At 45.5% G+C, this 17,445-nt stretch overlaps 1 protein-coding gene across 4 annotated transcripts in view; it reads left to right on the top strand.

The window, feature by feature from the left end:
- The window catches only part of PANK1 (pantothenate kinase 1), a 103,531-nt gene that overhangs the window by 33,298 nt on the left and 52,788 nt on the right, over nucleotides 1-17,445 (top strand). Inside the window, exon 3 of one of the 4 annotated variants that reach the window (XM_049645397.1) lies at nucleotides 6,390-6,533. Coding sequence is in view for 2 of the 4 variants with exons in the window: in XM_049645393.1 (XP_049501350.1) it covers nucleotides 15,678-16,200 (523 nt within the window). In the remaining 2 variants the exon portion in view is untranslated. Of the gene's footprint in view, nucleotides 1-2,699; nucleotides 6,534-15,505; nucleotides 16,201-16,427; nucleotides 17,116-17,445 lie in introns of those variants that run through there. The other 3 variants (XM_049645398.1, XM_049645393.1, XM_049645395.1) reach the window with 3 other exon arrangements.

Genomic DNA, 17,445 nt, shown 5'->3' with positions numbered 1-17,445 from the left:
CAATAACAACTTTACTTACCATGACATAGCTTGTGCTGAAGAGGTGAAAGTGTCGAGGCCTCGGGCCATCCCAGCTGATACAGGATCAGGCAGATGGGGTCAAGTACTCTGAAGGCTGAAGATGGCTGCAGGAGAAGTGCAAGAAGGGGCAAACTGGGGCGCCTGGGTGGCTCGGTCGGTTGAGCGTCCGACTTCGGCTCAGGTCATGATCTCACGGTCTGTGGGTTCGAGCCCCGCGTCGTGCTCTGTGCTGACAGCTCAGAGCCTGGAGCCTGTTTCAGATTCTGTGTCTCCCTCTCTCTGTGACCCTCCCCCGTTCATGCTCTGTCTCTCTCTGTCTCAAAAATAAATAAATGTTAAAAAAAAATTAAAAAAAAAAAAAAAAAAAAAAGAAGGGGCAAACTGGTATGAATCTGCCTCGGCTGGCAGCTGGCCTAACTTCACAATATAGCCCTTGATCTAATTTTAGGATGAAAGAACGGAAAACCCTTCGATGTTGCTTCTCAAAATGTCCAAGTATTAATGACTTAGTGGCCAAATTACAGCACCAGTCCTCTCAATGACACTCCTTTATGCCATGAAGTAGGTTAACACTGAGCCGTACGAATATACATTTTTGAAGCCAGCCACCATGTAAGTCTGACTGCTCTGTGACTCTTGTGAGGAAGCCCAAGCTAGCCCAGAAGAGGTATCCTGTGGAGAGTGACGATCAGCCCAAGCTGCTCCAGCCGTCCCAACCTAGGTGCCAGACATGGAAATGAAGGAGCTACCTTGGACATTTTAGCTCCAGGAGACATTTGTGGAGGAATAACGGAAGAAACAAACTGCAACCCGAAGTCAGGCCTCAGATGTATGGCCGCAGTTAAACCAGCCCGGCCATCTATGGTCATTTGAGCCATCCCAGCCACTTAGGCGTCATCATGAATAGACGAGCTGTTTCCCCTGAGTGCTGTCCAAACTCCAGATCCACAAAATTAAGAGCATAACACATGCTGTTTACTGCTGCTAAACAAACAAAACCTTTTTTTTTATCCACCCTGAAATTTGAAAAAGATCATTTGAATGAGAAACACTGGCTGAAAGTCAGTGCTCTTCCTCCTCTACCTAGCCGCTGACTTGGCTCCCACGTAAAAGCAGCTGCTCACCATTGGCAAGGATTTGATCCAGAGTCACACGTGTGACCTCTCAGAGCAGCAGCAGCAGTGGCTGCTGAAGGCTTATCCTGGCAGTTTTCTTCCTCTGCTTTACCCCCAGAGGACCAGGGGTGATCCGTGAAAGCTGGCGCTCCTCGGACTGCTGGAGGGCGCTCCAGCCACTCAGCTGCCTATGCTACAGGGCTACCTCCGCCTGATAGAGGAGAGAAAACTCTGCCTTTCGCCCTAACCCAACCTGGGGTCAAACCCCAGCCCCATCACCTAAACTGGTCGTATGATTCTGAGCAGCTTAATGAATGTGGAGGCCCTGGATTTTCTCCTCTTTGAAACGAGGACAGTAACACCTAACTTAGTAAGTGTGCTTTCAGGGTTAAATGAGCCTTACCTCCCTGGCATTCCGTAATAATGACAGCTACTGTTTACTGAGCATCAAAAATGACTTCAAATTCCTTATCACCATCCTCAGGTGGTTGCTCAACACTGCCTGGCAGTTTCAGATGTAAATTGGATGTTGCACTATTTTACATTCACATCCTTCCTCAAACTTCCCTCAGACCCTTGTTCTCTTCACTCTTCGCTGATGACCTCACCGCAGGTTTCACGGATAAAAGAGAAGGAAGCTACCTCCTCTTTCGGTCATCAAACCTAAACTGCTCCCTGCATCTGCATTTACTTCTCCTTTCCTCTTTCAACAGTGGAGGAAGGGCCCCTCCTCCCATTGCAGGCCTGCCCATCCATTTGTGTTCTAGATCCCTTCATCTTTCCCCTCTCCACTGATCATTCTGTCAGCACTCAAATAGGCTCCACTATCTCCCATCTTTGGAAACCTTCCTTTGAGCCCTGCACTCCCTCCAGGCACTGCCCTGTTTCTCTGCTCCCTTTCTGGCAGACTCTCGAAGTTTCCACAGACCCCATCTCTACTCCATCACCTCTGCACTCACTAGCTCACTCGGATTTGGATTCCAGCTTCACTCCTCTGAGATTGTTTTTGTCAGAGTCGCCAATGGTTTTTTATTGTTAACAGCAATGTCTACTTCATTGTTCTCCTTTCCACTTCTCGGCAGCATCAGGCTAGCTTGGACTTTCTGAAATATTCTCCTCTCCTACTTCCAGTGAAGCCATAATCTCCTGGCTTTCCCCTTCTTTTGTGGGGGTCTCCATCCTCAGTCTTCTTTCCTTTCTCAACACCATGTGTCAATGTTGTGTCGAGAATCTTCTCAAGATTCGATCCTGGCTCCTCTTTTCTTCTATTCCTACATGTTTCCCTAGATGACCTCATCCACCACGAACTTGAAATACAATATTATGCTGATGCTTTCAAATGTGTATCTATAGTTCAGGCCTCTCTTATCCACCTCCAGACTCACGTATCTGCCTGCCTAGTTCATGTAACTACTTTGAAGCTTACCTCTTCCAATTCCACTCTCTTGCTTAAATCAAGAAACCAGAAGTATCCTAGACCTGTTCCTTTTCCTAACTCCCTACATTAGTCTAATAATTTCTGTTAATTTTACTTCCAAAATAGGTCTCAGAACGGTCCCCTTCTGTCCATCTCTGAAGCCATACTCCCATCACTCTCATCTGAACGGCTCCCTCCTGTTGGATCTCTCCCTGCTTTTCCTCTTGCCCCTGCTCCTCCCCATTCCCTACGTAACATCCAGAGTTCTCTTTCTCAACATAAATAAATCAGTTACTGTCACTTGTCCACTTCAAAACTGTCAGTAGTTTGCCATTATGCTTAGAACAATCCAGACTGTTTGCTATGGACTGCCAGGCCTCTGGCCCCCAAACCCTGCCTACACCTTCAACCTCATCTGAACCCACTCTTCTCCCTTGTGATGCTCCAGGCACACTGGCCTTCTGGAAGTTCCAAACATTCCTATCCCGTGGCCTTTTGACCGTGGTGCCCTCTGTCTTACTCGTCACCTAGATCGCACCTTCTCGTATTTTGGACCTTTATCGGTTATGAATGGTCTTTCTTGCCAGCAAATAAAAAGAACCTCATCTAAGAAAGGCTAATACACATGGAAGTTTTTCTCTTATAACAGAATTTCCAGAAGTCCGTACTCTAGGGCTGGCACAGCAGCTCCATGAGATCAGAGGAACTTGGCCTCTCCCTAGATTTCATCTCTACCGTCCTTCATATGCTGACCTCCCGTGTCTGGCCTCATCCTTGCTGCCTCATGGTCAGAAGATGGCTGCTACACTTTAAGGCCTTCACTCCATATCCCAGGCAGAAGAAGGGGAGCTAGGGGGCAAAGCCTACTTCTTCTCTACTTTTCATTACACAGAATCTCAAACATAAAAAATAGAATAATATAACAGCCCCCCTCATGGATCCATCATGCAGCCACAATAATTATGAACTCGTAGCCAGTCTTGTTTCGCCTCCCCACACACTTCTCCCTTTCCACTTACTATTTTGAAGCAAGTCGCAGACGTATTATTTTTTCCCAAAATGTTTCGCTATATATCTCTGGAAGGCAAAGCTCTTCCTTTTTTAAATATAACCACGATACCATTACCACACAAAAAATGAACAATTCCTGGATATCATCAAATATCTGGATTTCAAATTTCCAATTGTCCCAGAAGAGTCGTATTTTTTATAGTTAAAAGTATCCAAATAAGACCAGTACTTGCCATGATGTGTTCTTGATGTTTTAATCTATAGAACCCCCTTTTATCTTTTTTTTCCTCTCAATTTATTTTTGAGAAATCAAGTCATTTGTCCCCAGAGTTTCCCACAATCTAGATTTTCCTGATTTCATCCTGATGGTATCCTCTGTCTTCCGTGTCTTATAAACTCACAGTTGGATCTACAGGTTTCATTAGACTCAGGCTTGGTTTTTTGTTACTGTAGCTTTTGTTCATTTGTTTGTGTGTTGGCTTGCTTGTTTGTTTGGCAAGACTGCTTTGTAGGAGGTGATGTGTTCTGCTGTCTGGAGTCACCTAATATCTGATTGTCTCTCTTTTTGTAATATTAGCAGGTTTTGATGATTAATGTCTAGATCCATGAATTCATTAGGTTATAAAATGTTGGTACATTAATTCAATCATTCTGTCTTCATTTATTAGTTGGAATACTTTTATAAAGAGAAACTTGCTCCCCCTATTATTAGGTTACCCAATGGATACAGACAATAAAGGAAAGGTAAAATACTTGGTTCTTTTCTTTAGTTTGCTAGTTTTCAAAATAATGAGTTGACTCACTAGCACCCTCCAATGATGACCACTCAGGGATCCTTTTTTAAAAAATTGTCTTTATGGAGGCGCTTGGGTGGCTCAGTCAGTTGAGTGTCTGACTTTGGTTCAAGCCATGATCTCGTGGTTCATGGGTTCCAGCCCCGCATCAGGCTCTGTGCTGACAGCTCAGAGCCTGGAGCCTGCTTCAGATTCGGTGTCTCCCTCTCTCCCTGCCCCTCCCCTGCTTGCTCTCTCTCTACATATATCTCAAAAATAAATAAACATTAAAAAAAAACTTTTTAAGGAGTCTCTCAAAAAAATAAAATAAAAAATTAAAAAGTTGTCTTTATGAACTTATAGATTTAAACATATTTGACATATTTTGACATACATTGCAATTCTCCATATTGATGCTCAAATGGTCCCATCTCTGACCTTTGGGAGTGTCCTTACATTGGTTCACGATTTCCTTTTCTATGAGAAAAACTAAAGCTTTCTTGAAACATCACTTGGCCAGTTTCCACGTCTGTCTCACTGGCTGGAGTTATGTCACATGGCCACCCTGAGCTTGATGATGATGGCAGACAAAGTTTGAGTCATTCATCATCTCTTCCAAGAGGCTTCCCCTGGTGCCCTATCTAAAGAATATAGCCCCCTATTATTCTGCGGAACTCTATCCTGTTTACTTCCTTTACACTACCAACCAGAAACTGTGGTTATTTTATTTGCCCATTTGTTAAGAGTCTGAACTGCATCACTGGGCTGCGAGCTTCATGACATTTTCCCTAGCACAATACCTGCAGATGTACACAGAAGATACTCAATAGGTATTTGTTGAATAAATAAAGGTGGGCACGTCTATTATCTCCATTGTATACATTATATACAGTGCTGTCCAATACCGTAGCCAGTAGCCACATGTTGCTATTTCAATTAATGTAGTATAACTACTATGGAAAACAATGTGGAGGTTCTTCAAAAAGTTAAAAACAGAACTACCATATAATCCAGCAATCCCACTTCTGGGTACGTATCCAGAGGAATCAAAATCAGGATCGTAAAGAGCTCTCTGCACCCCTGTGTTCACCACAGTGCTCTTCACAGCTGCCAAGACATTGAAACAAACTAAATGTCCATCAACAGACAAATGGATTAAAAAATGTTGCACACAGATACAATGGGATATTATTCAGCTTTATATAAGAGGAAACCCTGCCATTTGCAACAGCAAATGAACCTAGAAGACATTATGCGAAGTGAAATAAACCAGACACAGGACAAATACTACATGATGCCACTTCTATGAGGAATCTAAAATCGAAGCTCACATAAACAGAGAATTGAATGGCAATTGCCAGGGCCAGGAGGAGAGGGAAATAGGAAAGTGTTAGTCAAAGGGTACGAAGTTACAGTTAAGCAAGATAAGTCATAGAGATGTATGGCATAAATGTTGCAGCATAAATACCGTATCCATACTTATACATTTGCCAAGAAGGTGGTTCTTATGTTAAGTGTTCTTACCACATGATAAATGATAATCATCATCATCATCATAATAAAGAGGGCAGAAGGAAGCTTTTGCAGGTGATGGATAAGTTTATAGCATAGATTGTAGTAATGGTTTCATGGGTCTACACTTATCTCCAAACTCATCAAGATGTGGACATTAAATATGGGTAGCTTTTTTATATGTCAATCATACCTCAATAAAGTGGTTTCAAAAATAATTACATAAAAATGCAAATTAACTTAAATTTAAAATCCAGTTTCTTAGTCACACTAGCCATATACTGACTACTCAAAAACCACATCTGAATAGTGACTACCACCATGTAGATCCAGTGCATTTTACCTCATCACAGAATTCTACTGGAAAGTGCTGGATAGAAGAAGAAATTGGCTGAGAGGTAAATTGGCCAAGGCCATACAGCTACTAAGAGGAGGAGTTGGGATTCAAACTCATGTCTGAGTGACTTTAGAGCTAGAACTCAACACTGTAACACAGTCATCATTCTGTTATCACTTGCTTACTCCTGCTTTCCATTTCAGACCCTCTAAAGGAATTTACAGGGAGCTTCAAGCCTGGCTACCTCACAGAGTGACCAACTGTCCTAATTTGCCTGGGCCTGAGGGCGTTCCCGGGATGCAGAAAAATTCTGGGCAAACCGTTGTTAGAAAACAAAATTCAACCAGGTAAATTTGAAGATCCAGTTGGCTTTATTAAGCAATTCATGATTTGGGCAGTATGCCATCTAGCAAGTAGAAACGGAGCTCTGCGGAGTATACAAAATGGAGGGTTTTTACAGGAAAAAGGGTGGGGCAAGAAGCTGTTCACAAAAAGAAAAGGTCACCTTCCCTTAGCGGGAGGGATGGTGGGTCTTATCAGGTGAATTACCTCAGCTTTCTGTGGGGAATGGAGAAGGTCCCTGTGACAAATTACTTTATTGGTGCTTACCAGAAAATTCCTGACTGACTGGTTAAGACTACATTTCTGAGAGAGGTTGAAACTGTAGTTAGGTTAGGTGTCAAGCCTATAGCATAAGTGACTTTATTTTGGATCTGTGGTTTTCTTTTCTTTTTTTTTTTAAGTAGGTTCTATGCCCAGCATGGGGCTTGAACTCATGGCCCTGAGGTCAAGAGTCACACTGTCTTTCTTCGAACACTGTGCTACCTAATTATCAAAATTCTCTATTGAGGTTTGTGACAGGTAAATAGATGGTCTCACTCAACTCCATTTCAACCCCTTGTAATATGCCCTATTACATGCTAGAAGTGAGAAAATTGAAGACTTCATTTCCCAGAGTCCCTTAGAGCTTGGATCCCGTACATAGTCTAGCTCTGGCCAAGCAGATGCACTTGGGCAACATCCAGAAGGCCAGCTTGAAAAGGAAGCTGCATTTCTGCTGTTTTATCAGCTAGGCAGTTCTGGGGCAGCAGAGATCTGAGCGTATTATCTTGGATGTCATGGCTTTGGAGAGACAGAATACGGGCATGCATTTTGCGGTGTAGATTTAGCCTGAGCCAGCCAGTCCTGGAACTGGCAATAGTAGCAATGACTCCCTGATTTCTTGGTTTACTGTTGTATCAGAAGCGGCAGCTCCCGAATCACTGTTCCCTGAGTAAGCGTATTCTGTGGTGGAATCCTGAGCGTCATTACTGGGAGCCCAGCCTGGATCCTGCTCTTTCAGCCTTTCAAGGGATTTTTATCCTCTTAGTTCTCTGTGTGAATTCACTTTATGTTGAAGGGAGTTGAAGTGACTTTTATTATTTGCGGCTGAAGAACCTTCACTATTCAGCAGGGACTTCCTCTGGAAAAAAAGGGAGCCTATATAACAAATCTGAGTGTCCTGAACACTGGGACCCTAATATAAAACTCTCCCTGACACTGCTATCCTTCTCTAAGGAAGGTGCATACATCCTAGTCACCGGTATCCTCCAAATACTGGAACTTGGTTATGGAGAAATGTACACACACACACACACACACACACACACACACTTTTCCTCTTCCATATGCTGGAATGTTCTTCCAAATCTCTTTACATGACAGTTCGCATCTTAATCTCTCTACCTTCAGGTACCAGCATCAGTTGTGGCTTCCTCAACTTCCCCAATCTAAACTGGCCCCCCTCTTCCAGTTATTCTCTTTCACATCATTTTGTTCAATTTTTATGTTACTTAACACAGCCTGTATTTATTTACTTGTTTATTTTCTGTCTTCCCCTGTCCCCACCTTTCTCCCTGCCCAGAAGAATGTATACCCCGTGAAAGGAGGGACATTTTTTTTTTTGCATTGTTCATCACTGTAACCTCACTGCCTTGGAACAGTGGCTTGCCCATGGTAGCATCATTTAAACATATTTGTTGAATAAATTACAAAATAGAGATTGTTGTAGCTAGGACGTTTTTTAACAGGGGGAAATGTTCTTGTGTGAACAAGACTTAATTGAGACTGCAAAGAAACAATGAGAAATAAGGAGACCCAACAATTGTGATGAAAGGCACTGTTGTGCAGGTAGCGGAGTATTAGCGCGGACGTTTGCAACCACGGTGTAAACTCTGAGTAATGAGAGTAATACACTGACTTTTGGGAGGCACTACGGTTGAGTTATGAAGTGTGCAGTTTCTAGAGCCACCTAAACATGAGTTCAAATGCCAGTTCCACGTTTCTGCTGTGTGAATTTGGGCAAGTTCATGAGCTTCTCTCAGTTTCCTTCCCTCATCTGGAATATGAGGAGAATAATAGTACCCAACACACATGCCTACTGTGCTGATTAACAAGATGACACTTATAATGTGCTTAGTACATGGCCTGTGTATGTAGCATATGGCCTGTGAGGACTCAATAAGTGTTAGATAATAAGAGTATTATAATTTTGCTAAACCCAGCTCCATTCCTGAAATTATGCCCAATACTTGGGGTTACTCTGATTATAGCCTGTTACATTTCTAGCAGCCCAACCCTGTCCCCCTTCACCAAATCATAATTAGTAGGTGCTCAAAAAATATTAGTGACTGACAGGAAGTTTGCTCATGCGGGGTATATTCCATTCATGTATAAACAGTTATTATTGGTGGTGCTGATGCTATATTTTTCCATCTCTGTTGACCAAGAACAAAACCAAACCAAAGAGAAACTTAAATAGGCAACAAGAATATTGGGTAGAAAATACTCCATCATCAGAGAGAAGAGCAACCAATATAAAAGAACATTAAAGAGGAAAGAAGTGGCCTAAACCTTTCCAATGATTCATTCCAGTGATTAATTTTCCTTACATTTGATTTGTCCTATTGAGAGGGACAGGGCCAATTCATTCTTTCATTCAGCAAGTATTTATGGAATGCCTACTAAATTTATGATGTAGAAAGAACGGGCTAGGGATGCCTTCTCTAAATTCACCCCAACCTTGGTTAGCTTCTACTCAATATTTAGAATTCAGCTCGAATACCATTTCCTCTGCTAAAGCTTAAAACTAGGCCAGGTCACCCTGGTGTGTGTCCTCATGGCACTGGAAGTCTTACCTTTTCCCCACTTGCTTTTTGGGTGATTATGTGCTTAATGCATGCCTCTTCTGTAGTCTACACAAGGGTAGGGACTTTGGTTTTGTTCAAGAGTATATCCCCGGTACTTAGCTTGGGGCCTGCTACGTAGTAGTTGCTGAGTTTTCTGAAGAGAGGAAAAGATTGAGGCTTTGAAGAAGGGGTCATCAGAACCTCACTCTAACACCGTTCATTCACCAGAGCAGCTTTTGCTTGTTCGTGGTGGCCTCTGACTCCCCCAGGCAGCTCTGCTCTTAGGACCGTGCAGAAGGCAGTATGGAAAATCACTGTAATCGAAAATAACACCACACTTGGGGCGCCTGGGTGGCGCAGTCGGTTAAGCGTCCGACTTCAGCCAGGTCACGATCTCGCGGTCCGTGAGTTCGAGCCCCGCGTCAGGCTCTGGGCTGATGGCTCGGAGCCTGGAGCCTGTTTCCGATTCTGTGTCTCCCTCTCTCTCTGCCCCTCCCCCGTTCATGCTCTGTCTCTCTCTGTCCCAACAATAAATAAAAAACGTTGAAAAAAAAATTAAAAAAAAAGAAAATAACACCACACTCAAAAATAGTCTCCTATACCTCTTGTATGAGGTGGCCTTGTGGCAAATCTCTAAGCAAGGCACCAACACCTATAACAAAAGCAACAATGAAATAAGGAAGTTCATATTGGGGCAATATTATCCTGGCAGCTAAAGTTCTAGGAATTCTTTTTAAAGATTTTATTTTTTTTAAGTAATCTCTATACCCAACATGAGGCTTGAACTCACAACTCACAGAAACACAGGGAGTAAACGTGAGTGGCAGGAGATTAAGGCTGAAGCAGGCAGTGTATGAAGGACCTGGATGTACCCTGCTAAAGAGTTTAGAATGTTATGAATTGTGGAGCACCCACATAGGAATTTAGGTACAAAAATGTCAGGATCAGATCTACATTTTTAAAAGATCATCATTTTTTAATTTAAAAAAAAAATTTTTTTTAATGTTTAGTTTTGAGAGAGAAAGAGAGAGAGAGAGAGACTGAGTGTGAGCAGGGGAGGGGCATAGAGAGAGAGAGACACAGAATCCGAAGCAGGCCCCAGGCTCTAAGCTGTCAGCACAGAGCCCAACGCCGGCTCAAACTCACAGACTGCAAGATCATGACCTGAGCCGAAGTCGGATGCTTAACCGACTGAGCCACCCAGGTGCCCCGAAGATCATCAGGTTTTTAAAAAAAAAAAACAAAAAACTATTTATTTGTCTTTTTATTTGTTTTGAGAAAGAGGGAGATAGCAGGGAAGGGGAAGAGAGAGAGTGAGAGGGAGAGAATCCCAAGCAGGTTCTCGATGTCAACGCAGAGCCCCATGTGGGGCTCCATCTCATGAACTGTGAGATCATGACCTGAGCTGAAATCAAGAGTTGGAAGCTTAACTGACTGAGCCACCCAGGCGTCCCAAAGGTCGTCCTTTTTAAAGTGTAAGACCCAAAGAGAATATAGGCAGAAGGTCTTTGTCCTTTTCTGCCGATTTCATCTTGCATGTTGAAACCACTACATCACCAGTTGGCCAAACTGGAAACAGAAATCATCCTAGCCTTACCTCTCCCTCGCCCTCCAAATGCGCACCAAGTCCTATGGATTCTACCCTTAAAAGTTTCTTGAATCTACACAATGCTATCATTCCCACTGCTATGTCCTTTCCTCAGACCCTTATCACTGCTGATCTGAACTTTTCCAATAGCCTTCTATCTGGTCTCCCTCCATACGGACCTCCTCCCCCAATTATTTGCTAGGCTGCTACAGGAGATTCTTCCAGAATGCAAGTCTGGTAGTGTTTCTATAACCTAAAACTTTTTAGTGTTTTCCCGTGACCCTTAGGAACTCTTTCCTACTGGCAGAAAGCCATCTAAGATTTGGACCCATCTAACATTTTCAGCTGCAAATGCTCACCTCCTCCCTTGCAAAGCTGTCCTTCAGCCTTGTTGAACTCCTGGCAGATTCCCAAACAGGCCAGAAGGCTTCAAACCTCCCACAGAGTCTCCATTCCCTCCTTCTGAATGGATTTCCTTCAACCTTCCCTAAAGAAATCCCATTATTATTCAAAATTCAGTTTAAGGGTTATTTCCTCCCTGAAGCCAGGTTTTTTGTTTTTTGTTTTTTAATGTTTATTTATTTTTTGAGAGAAAGAGACAGAGTGCGAGCAGGGGAGGGACAGAGGGAGAGGGAGACACAGAATCCAAACCAGGCTCCAGGCTCTGGGCTGTCAGCACAGGGCCCCGATGCAGGGCTTGAACTCACAAGCTGTGAGATCATGACCTGAGCAGAAGCCAGACGCCCAACTGACTGAGCCACCCAGGCACCCCAAATTTTAAACTCCGTTTTAGTACCACTTCCCTTCTTTCTCCTTCCTGTAGCTCGCTGTCTGGAGTCCTCTGGAGTTACTTCCATGGCAGATGTCATTGTTCGATGTTTGTCCAAGCAAGGACCATCTACATCATAATCTTTGTTGTTGGACTTTTTAAAATATTTATTTGTTTGTTTGTTTATTGAGAGAGGGTGCAAGTGAGTGAGGGACAGAGAGAGAGGGAGAAGGAGAGAGAGAGAGAGAATCCCACGAGGGGCAGAGAGAGAGGGAGGGAGAGAGAAGCAGGGCTCACCCAAAGCAGGGCTTGAGGTCACTCGGTGAGGGCTTGAACTCATGAACCATGAGATCATAACCAGAGCCTGAATCAGATGCTCAACTGACTGGGCCACCAGGCACCCATAATCTCGTTTTTGAAAAGTTTTTTTCTACTGTTTTACTTCTTTAAAAAATATTTATCATCACCATCATCACCATTGCAGATTCCTGTGCTCCAAACCTACTAAATCAGTCCATGGACCTGGGTGAAGAATTTGCTCTTAAAAAAATCTGCTAGATTACTGGTCATGTTCTGTTTCTTGATCAGGTGCTAATTGCACACAGTGTTTATTTGTGTGGAATTCACTGAGCTCTGCCCTTAGATTATGTATACATTTCTGTATGTATGTTACATTCAGTGAAGAGTTAAAAAGTAAACACTCCCCAGGCTATTTTTATAGCACTGATGGAGAAGCACTGACTTCTCTCTTGCTATTGAGTTGTAAGCTTTTAGAGGGTAGTGAGGGTATCTATGCTGTCTCTGTATTCCCACCATCTGTTTTAGTGCCTACAGTATAGTACACACTTAATGAGTGATTAGTAAATAAATGAATGAATGAACAAAGGGAGAGAAGTGGCTTGAGGGTTCCTTCCTCCCTCACTCTTTTCTAAACATTGTTCCATGCCCCTGCTGGAGCACGTGAGAGCTCCTACCTCAGAGTTAAACTTCCCAGATATATCTCCCCTGAATAATCCTGTGAGATGCCACCTGACTTCCCCTCTACCCCACATGCTTGGTGTGACTGATCCAGGGCACCAGCCTGACAAGGGCGGGAGAAAGGAAGCAGGTGGAGGACGTTCTGTCCCCAGTACCAGTACTTCTGCCCTGCCTGGGTCTGAGCCACCTGGCTCAGGCGTTCCTCAACATGCCTGGGAATCAAGCTGGAGAGAGCATGTCCTTGGAGATACTGCATTGCTAAAGCTCCTACTTGCACCTCTGATGTAAACTGCTTCCTAAATTACTCAGCTTAAGTTATGTGGGAATTTGAAAATCTTTGAATATTTAGAAGTAGCAGTAGAGATTTTTTAGCAGACTTACAGCAGAAAGTGAGAGACACCCTGGGTGAAATATCATGTAAGTCATTTATTCAGTCACAGGTAATTACCAAAAGTTTCCTAGGGATACAACGATGAACAGAGTCATCTGCCTTAATGGAGATCGCAGTGTGTGTTTGGGGGGCGGGGTGCCGGGGGAGGGGGTGAGACAGTCAAATACTAATATTGAAAGAGGACTTCAACTACCTCTTTCAATATTACTATTTTGACCTCAAACTTATTTATCGATTAATTTCTTCTTTCCAGCTTATCTCTTAACTCAGGCAAAATACCCTGTGGGCAAAGCATCCCCTAATGAGAACCAAAACTACCCACTCAAGCAATAAGGACCACCCTGAGCCAGCAAGACCCTGCTTGACTGACCCCAAGACAATGATCAACCTCACCTTGACTGCCCAGCTGCATGTACCCAGTGAACTTTGCCCCCTGTTTTCCTTATATAAACCTGGAAGTATTGTCAGCACTTTTGAGACAGTCTTTGACATGTTAGTCTGCTTTCTGGTATTGGCCTCACCGAAATCAATTCCTTTCTTGTTTCCCCACTACTCGTCTCTTTGCCTTTTGGATTTTGTCAGTGGCAAGTAGCTGAACCTGGTCTGTTTGGGACCCTCACAGCCAGGTGCTCCTGCACCCCTGTGCCCTGGCTACAATATCTAGATTTTTCAGAGCAGTTATGATGTGCTGGGTGCTTCACATATATTAGTTAATTTCATCATTGTAACGACTTAGTTGATGTCCTATTAATATCCCCACTGACAAATAAGGGAACAGATGCATGGTAGAGTTACAAACTGATAGAGTAAGGAAGATACGGTGTAGGGAGTAGGAAAACCTGATCTAGTCCCAAGGGTCAGGGAAAGTTTCTCCAAATATAAGAGGCTGAAGCAGAGATCTGAGGATTGAGTCCGAATCTAGTGGACAAAGAGGTCTGGGGGAAGAGAATTTCAGCCAATGGAAATAACAGATGCAAAGGGAAAAGAAATTGTTTGAGGAACTGGCAGGCTGCCCTATAGCAGGAGCACAGGGAGCTGGAGATGAGGCAGGAGAGGTAGGGGCCACAGCCCCCAAGTTTTGTTTTGTTTTTTTCCTCTGTGTCTCAAATAGTATGATAAAGTCAGGGATAGAAGATTTAGGATTTCGCCCTGATTTTGCTCTTAACAACCTCAGCCATCTCTCTGTGGCTGCTTCCTTATCTGGAAAAATGAGTGGGCAGACCAGAGTTCTCAAGGGCCCCTATGGTTCCCAAGCTGTGGTTCTGGGTAGGGCAATCCTGGAAGAAATTGCCAATTCAAGGCACAGGCCCTGGCTGCTGCTGAACGCACTGAGGCCCAGGGGCTTGGCAACCCAGTGGCCCAGGCAGCACTTGCTGGCCTCTGAGTCCTCTGTAGATTAGGTAAACACAAATGATGGAGAACATCACATACAATAAATCACACAGTAAATATGGCTGTGAACATGATTTGTTCCTCTCACTCGACATGGGTGAACTGCTAATAATGTAATAAAGATTACCACCTGTTTGAAACATTTCCTGTGTGCCAGGATTGTACCAGTTACTTTAGATAGATTTCTCACAACAGCTCCTTGTTAGATTCAAAAGCTGAAGCCTCAAGGGATTACATAACTTTGGTAAAGTCCTCAGCACCCAAATTTGTCCTGCCTATGGAGCATGTCCAGTCCTGTTTCCTATTGCCAGGTGTGCTCACTTGAGCAATGACTCTCTCTGGGTTTGCTCAGTGGCCGAGTTGGAATCTGAACCCAGCTCAGACTCCAAAGGTTATGGTGTTGACCACTGGGCCATACTGCTTTCCCTTCTTAAAACACAGGCAACTCCTTATTCTATAAATAGGATCACTTTGTCTCTTGAAGTTCTTTCTGGGTGAGGAAAGTGCTTTTTATAGCTTGGGACTGCTTCTGCTTTCTTGGTCTCTTCCAGCACCTGTTAATCCTGCGTGCAGCTGTGTCCTTCACTGTCCTTACACTGTATTCCTAGGTTTCCTCCCTGCAGAAGACAACTCCGGGAAACCACATGGTGTCTGTATGTGTGCCAGTAAAGAAATTTCACTCCCCTCCCTCCGCAAATCGGCCTACCTTTCTATAAATATTCCCTCTCCTCCCTCCACTCAGGCCTGTGAGTAGTTTGGTCACTTAACCAAACACACACACACTCACAAAGCAACGAGAGGAGGGGTGTTGGAGGGGACAGCCGTGAATGACCTTGCAAAGGTGTCTAGCTCTCTGGGGACAGGATTAGCAAACTTGAAACCTCAACAAATATTTGTGTGCCTCCGTATTCCTCCCGAAGCTACCTGCTCCTCTTGCGCCAGCCTCGCTCAGTCCCCTCTCCGCCTCTCCGAGATACAAAGCTCAACCCGCCCATCTTTTTGCAAACCCAGAGAACTTCAGTCCCCTAGTTGAAACTCGTCTGTGGCGGTGGCGGGCAGCACTGGGCATGCTCAGTAGTGGGGACAGGTCTGGAAGGCAAGGAAGCCGCGTTTGAAGTCGCGCGGCCGGGGGAACAGGGGGAGGCGAGCCGTGGGGGCCCCGGCTGGGGGTCCGCGGGGATCCCCGATTCCGCGCCCGGAGCTGGCATGCTCCAGGCTGGCGCGGCGGGGCGGGCGCGCAGGGGGCAGAGCGCGGAGGAGAGGGGGGAGCCGGTGGGAGAAGGGGAGGAGCGCCGGGCTCGCCATCCCCCGGCGCCGGCTCTGCGGCTGCTGAATCGGAAACCGCAGGGAGGATCCGGGGAAATAAAGACGCCCGAGAATGACCTCCAGCGAGGCTGCCTGAGCCGGGGCCCGCGCGCCGCCGCACCAGCCTCCGGCATGGGCGACCGGGGCGGGCGGCCCGAGCACTCGGCCACGCACGCTCCGGGGCCCCCCGCCGACACCGGAGCTGCCGCCGTAAACGGGCTGCTGCACAACGGCTTCCACCCGCCGCCAGTCCAGCCGCTGCTCCTCTGCAGCCGGGGCCCCGCGGGCGGTGGCGACGCGGCACCCCCGCGCCTCCAGCTCTTGCCCGAGCTTCAGCCGCAGCCACCGCCCCCTCAGCACGACTCCCCCGCCAAGAAATGCCGGCTGCGGAGGAGGATGGACTCCGGGAGGAAGAACAGGCCGCGTAAGTCCCATCGCGAGCGGAACGCTGGCGCGAGGCAGGCGCATCCCGCGCGCCTACCACCCCGGGAGCCGCGGGCAGGCACCGCAGCGCGACTGGTGCGCCCCAGCGCCCGCTGTCGGGGGAGTGTACGGAGGGGACTCCGGGGACTGATTCTTTCCCCAGGGGCGCCAAGCACTAAAGATCGCTGCCTGAGCCTCACGCTTGCTTGCTTCCGTCTGTAGAATGGGCCGATTCAATGCGGATCCTGCGCTGCTCCTTCGGTCTTGGCTCTAGGCAAGGCCAGCGTACTGCGCGCCTTCCTAATTTGTCGGTGGGAAAATGCACGTGTGCGAACATTTCACGGGTTCCGGGAGTAGGCGTAGAGCGGGAGGGCCCTCTCCCTTCTCCTCGCCCCTTTTCCTTGTCAGAGTTCGTCTTTCTGGGTTGGCGCTCAGGCAGCCACCTTGTCCTTTGAATCGCAGAGTAGCCGCCAGTACCTCGGGTCTATTGGCAAACGCGAGGCCTGGAGGCGTGGAGTTTGACAACCCCCCAAATCACATCCTATTAAATGCTCTTTCCTCGCAGCCAATGAGAGGACCCGTTGGCGGGGGCACACCCACTGATACCATGTGGGCCGGAACTATGTGGACCAATGAGAATTAGAGGTGGATTTTTTTTTTCTGGGAACTGGGGAGGTAGAGTTGAGGGTTTCTAATGGTAGCTTGCGGCGTAAAAAGCTGAAAGGCGTTATTTCACAATCTAAAGCGTGTATATATGATGTTACTTTATAAAGAGTACCTTCCCTGCATGACGTTGTGGGATGTAAATTCGTAGATCGAGTTTACAACTGTTTTTTCCTATCTGAGCCGAACCTCCTTCTACTGGTTACCTCTTTCTGGGTGTCTTTAATGAAGCTTATAAATGGCAAAAAGCAAAGTAAGTAGAATGCATACTAATTAATGATTGCATTCAAACACCATTTGCGTATGGGTTATTCTGTCTGATACGGAGAAATTGCTAGTATAGGTTTTGGATTTATCTGTAAAGCTTGATATTTGGCAAACTTTTTTGTTTCTCTCTTTAGACTCTTAGGTTTTCTGCGCTCAGTTAAAATCTCTGAGACTTTGGAAAGTACTGATGTGGGACGGGATGACTCTGATGCTTGTATTTTGTAGATGTGAAATGTTTAGGCTGAAAGTTAACTTTGAAGCCACACAGCAGATTGGGTGATTGTTGTAAGGAAGGCATCTATTTAGCACTTGAATT

This window comes from Panthera uncia, chromosome D2, assembly GCF_023721935.1.
Source record: "Panthera uncia isolate 11264 chromosome D2, Puncia_PCG_1.0, whole genome shotgun sequence".
Lineage (NCBI taxonomy): Eukaryota > Metazoa > Chordata > Mammalia > Carnivora > Felidae > Panthera > Panthera uncia.
This window is presented reverse-complemented; position numbering and strand designations above follow the sequence as displayed.